At 36.4% G+C, this 4,974-nt stretch overlaps 1 protein-coding gene across 1 annotated transcript; it reads right to left on the bottom strand.

The window, feature by feature from the left end:
- Positions 1 to 2,309: 2,309 nt before the first annotated feature.
- Positions 2,310 to 3,718, bottom strand: LOC124302498 (39S ribosomal protein L16, mitochondrial). The gene is made up of 5 exons (XM_046758737.1): positions 3,501 to 3,718; positions 3,329 to 3,400; positions 3,038 to 3,195; positions 2,826 to 2,957; positions 2,310 to 2,707 (listed from the first exon to the last, which is right to left on the bottom strand). The coding sequence occupies exons 1-5, from the start codon at positions 3,538 to 3,540 to the stop codon at positions 2,381 to 2,383; spliced, it is 729 nt and encodes a 242-aa protein (XP_046614693.1). The 5' UTR covers positions 3,541 to 3,718; the 3' UTR covers positions 2,310 to 2,380.
- Positions 3,719 to 4,974: the final 1,256 nt, after the last annotated feature.

A 4,974-nucleotide genomic window follows, 5' to 3' on the forward strand; every position in this document is an offset into this window, starting at 1 on the left:
ATATATATATATATATATATATATATATATATATATATATATATATATATATATATATATATATATATATATATTGTATATTGTATATTATATTATATATATATATATATTGTATATTTTCAGTCAATGTAAGTGTAGATGTTGATATTTGTTTGATTTTTTTCACTGTGATTCTATTCCATAAGATTTAGTTTTTCACTCGGAAGAAACTCTTTATGTAACAGTAATTATTCCGTAAATACGATGACCCGATAATTTACTACCGTTCTGCTACATACAACGATGAGTACGAATGTAATGACTAATTGCTTCAATGATTCACGGAACTCCGCTGGAAGGAAAAATATGTTTTACTCTTCGTCTTGTCTGGTTTATTATTTGTGATTACGAATAATTTCCACACCATTTCAACGTTCTATCCAACGGCGTATTCCTGATTAAATATTTGTAATTGAACGAGACAAGATAATAATAAATAATTACACTTCGACGGATACGTACGCGTAAGACGAAATGTATTTTATAATATGTAAAAGGCGTGTAAAACAGCGTGGCGTCTATCGTACGGCATAATAATTATGTTAATCTATAAAATAAGCTGATTATTTATAAATCTATGTAAACAAATTATATATACATATATAATATTATTATAAATGAAACACATAACTGATATATGCATGGACGTTGAATACCTATATGTGCATATATAGAGGGTGACGCAGAACTATCGCCTCATAGGCTGCCAATCTCTTCCGCCCGAAAATCCGCGACTGAAACATGTTTTACTTTTGATTGGAAATTTGGAAGTTTGCAAATTACACCATTTTGAAATTGGCCAATCCGGTAGCACCTGATAACTCAAATAAAGACAAATTTCCTATGAGAAATAAAAAACGTTTCAGTCGCAGATCTTCGCGAGGAATATGCTGATAGCCTATGGAGTTATAGTTCTGGGTCACCCCGTATATTATATATATATAACGTCTATGTAACGTATGTACACGAAAAGAAAAGCAGATATGTTATAGGACCTACTACGTAATAATTAGACTGTGTGTGAGGATGTTTTGAATAGGATACGATACTTAACTTTTGTAAGCTAAGTGGGGGGGGGACTATTCATCTGTTGATATTTAAGGTACTAAAATTTTTGCCATCCCTAAACGCAGTCTGAGAGATAATTTGCGACGGAAAAATCACCTAGCAATGACACTAAAGGGTATTACGATTAGTTATCGAAGATAATTTGTGTGCGCAAGTTGGAAGAAATAAACTTACAATCTTTATACCATCTTAAAGAATACCTATAATAAAAAAACAAACTAGAGCTAAACGTACGTTTAGTAAGAATCGTAAATATTGCGCTAGTTTAGCCCATCTTCTTACGCAATAAATTTTATTTTTTAGCCGCAATTTTAATGAGATTGGGAAAAGACTTGCGTTACATTTATACACATTTGAAATTTGATTTTTCAATAAATACAGGCATATCTTACGTGACAAGACAGTCTCTAACTGACTGTAGAGAAATTTCGTCAAGGCGCAATAAGATCGCTAATTGTGATCAATTGCTAATTACTTCACGATGTTGCAGCAAATTGCTGCGGTAAAAATAGATACTTTGTTGTTATGGCTATCTCCGAATTAGTTTCAAGTTCTTAGTGACAAAATATTATTACGTTTTGTCAGGATCATCATCCTCCCCCCCCCCCCCCCCCCCCCAATTCCTTCCCCACTGAATGTCTAGCCAGTGTGTTATTGAAACCCTAAACCATATATTTTGAAGCGTACTATAATATAAGTGAATAAACAAAAATCATTCCTCCATTACGATATATTGTAATAAAGCTGAAAAAAAAATAATATATTATATATTATCGTATGCGGCGACGATAACGATTACTATTGTATTATTATTATTTTCATTATTGTGGAATAATATCATTAATGCTATTATCATTATTATTATTATTATTATTATTATTGACATATTAAATATTAAGATATGATTATTATATTGCCTACTCAATGTACAATATGTAGTATTTACCTGTTGTTACCACCAAACCGTCATCAAAGATATAAAATATTGTAATTGTATATGTGTAATGCATTGACACTTATGAGCAAACCCATCACCTCTATAAATTACAATTTTTAAATATTTATTTGTATAATTGTAATATTTAATGCTGATACAAAAGTTCGCATAATAGGTTTTGCAAGCATGTTGAAATAAACGCGAAAACCGGCACTAAAACACGTTCAACATTTTGGAATAGAGGGTAAGACAGTATACAACAGAATTTAGATTAGCTGTTCGGTTTATTCAAAAAAAATTATCTACAAGTTACAGCACGACATGTTTGTTTCTTGATTAACGATGTTTACCAAACCACCTTCTATCGACAGGAGATATCCATTGATGGCATCCTCCCATGTTATTTTTTATTATATACTCGAACGACCAATCGTTCATGTTGAGTTGTTTCCCCTTTTCTTCTCTCATTTTCATTTTATCCATCAATTCCTGGCTGGTCGCTTCGGCCGCAAAAGGCATTTTTACGACAACTTTATCAATGATGGGTTTCACCTCGACAAACTCGCATTGTCCTCCTATCTCGAATACCACTCGACCTGCTTTTATCGGGGTGACGTAGTGGTCGATTGCTCCTTTTCCACCACCCATTCTCTGTCCTTGACCCTGTCGATGAAAAGACGAGGGTTGCAATTGATAATAAATAACTTCATAATTCTAGAAGGGTTCACATGATTTGATGAGAGATTTCTTTATTCGTTTGACGAAGTAAACGGATAACTACTTTCTTGGTGACCGGTTGCCAAGGCGGATCTACTCTCCAAATAGCAAACATTCGGTCCGTATCGATCATTCGATTGACCATCAGTCGTATCACTTCGAAGTGTTCCCACCTCAATCTACCGCCTCTGGTGGCCTGTGAGGATTTAGGAATAATATTGTTATTACCAAGTGATGATTTCTTGGAATGGATACAGGTAAGAAAAAGTAACTCACAACCATCGCGTATTGCTTGTGCAAGAGTGTGTTATGCACAACTTCAGGTCCGCGCATGTATCGCAATCTCTTCTGCATTTTTGGTGCTCTTATATTGGGAGGAAACTGCGGCATTTTATCTATAGGCTTCAATTTTCGACGTTCAGGGAACTCGATTTCTATTAAAAAAAAAACGTAAAATATGATCTTTGGCTAATAGATGATCGTTTCGTGTTCAATTACGGGTAAGCTTGAGGAAGACAGTGGGTTTGATTCACCTCCAATTCACGATTCAGTGCAAATTTAACATACCTCCGTACTGTTTCGGCAATGGAAAATGCTTCAACCCTAAGGCTATTGGGGCTGTTAGAGGAACATCTTTCACTGCAAAGAAGACAGGTGATATAATTAGAATTATCTAATTTCAATCACTGAAACTTAACCTCAAAGTAACTCGTAGCGATGATAGTAAAATTGTAAATACCGGCTAACAACGCTCGGAAAATACATTTAGTTGTCAGCATTATGTACTTGATGGATTGAGCTGTAGTGAATGACCAATTTTAATGCAAAACGACGAATGTGGAAGTCATTAAAAAAAAAAGTATCGAAGATAATTCCAAGAACAATCAAACGATCGACGAATTACGCGCAACGTGACGCTAGCAGAAGGCACGTAGACTCAGATCAGCAGCGGCATGCTGGCCGCTGGACGAACCTGAGAAGTCGACGCTAGGAGTCGATTCTGTCGTTTCGCTTTTCACATTTCCTCCCATCATCCAAGCATTCTGATTGGTACGCAAAAATTTGGTCAACTAATCAGATTAGTTTTCAAGGTTTAGTTGACTAATCAGAATACTTGGATGGCGGAAAAGGTTGAAAATCGTAGTATTCACCTAGCCAACACTGCGTGGACCACGGTACTATATGTATACGACTTTGGTATACATGGAGTGCAAACATACGTATGCCCATCCAAACGTGGATTCCAGCAGGTTTTTTCTCTCGCTATATATATTAGAGGGAACCGAGTACTGTTATTTGAGCTAAAGATCTTGTATCCCCAAATCGATTAGTGGGACCCTTTCCTGACTGATTGGAACCCCAGGAACTCAGAAAACGCAGCGAAAATAGCGTAGGACCAACAGGAGAGAAATGGCGTATAGAATTCATCGTATTTCGGTTGTCACTTTTCACAGAATGATCGCAGCTCATTGGAAATGCGCCTAATCAATTTCTCTCGCAAAAATACGTGGAAATAGTGCCGCAAAGAATTTATTCCAGCACTTTTCAAAATCGCGAAAATTTTCGCCAAAAATGCAAAGGGGTTAGCCTTACTTTTTTTTTGGGCAAATAACTTTTGGTCTCAGATTCGATTTAGATGACCCTTACCCGACTAATTGGACACCCAGGAACTCAGAAAACGCAGCGAAAATGACGTGGGATCACCAGGAGAGAAGTTACGAAGGAAAAACCAGCTGCTGAGAAATGTCGAAAACTCAGGTTCTCGTTTTCTGGCCGTAACTTTTTATCCGTTGCTCGCAGCGTATTGGGACTGCGCTCAATCGTTTTCCCCGGCAAAATTACGTCGGAATAGTGCCAGATAGAATTTATTCCAGCACTTTTCAAAATCGCGAAAATTTTCGCCAAAAATGCAAAGGGGTTAGCCTTACTTTTTTTTTGGGCAAAAAAATTTGGTCTCAGATTCGATTTAAACGACCCTTACCCGACTAATTGGACACCCAGGAACTCAGAAAACGCAGCGAAAATGACGTGGGATCACCAGAAGAGAAGTTACGAAAGGAAAACCAGCTGCTGAAAAATGTCGAAAACTCAGGTTCTCGTTTTCTGGCCGTAACTTTTCATCCGTTGCTCGCAGCGTATTAGGACTGCGCTCAATCGTTTTCCCCGGCAAAATTACGTCGGAATAGTGCCAGATAGAATTTATTCCAGCACTT

Source organism: Neodiprion virginianus, chromosome 4 (genome assembly GCF_021901495.1).
Source record: "Neodiprion virginianus isolate iyNeoVirg1 chromosome 4, iyNeoVirg1.1, whole genome shotgun sequence".
NCBI lineage: Eukaryota > Metazoa > Arthropoda > Insecta > Hymenoptera > Diprionidae > Neodiprion > Neodiprion virginianus.

Excerpts from the sequence above, each read along its gene's own strand:
- LOC124302498 (XM_046758737.1), bottom strand. The coding sequence starts at position 3,540 with ATGCTGACAACTAAATGTATTTTCCGAGCGTTGTTAGCCG. Across the intron at positions 3,401-3,500 it reads TTTCCGAGCGTTGTTAGCCG|TGAAAGATGTTCCTCTAACA; the intron begins GTATTTACAATT and ends TCTTCTTTGCAG. Across the intron at positions 2,958-3,037 it reads ACAAGCAATACGCGATGGTT|GCCACCAGAGGCGGTAGATT; the intron begins GTGAGTTACTTT and ends AAATCCTCACAG.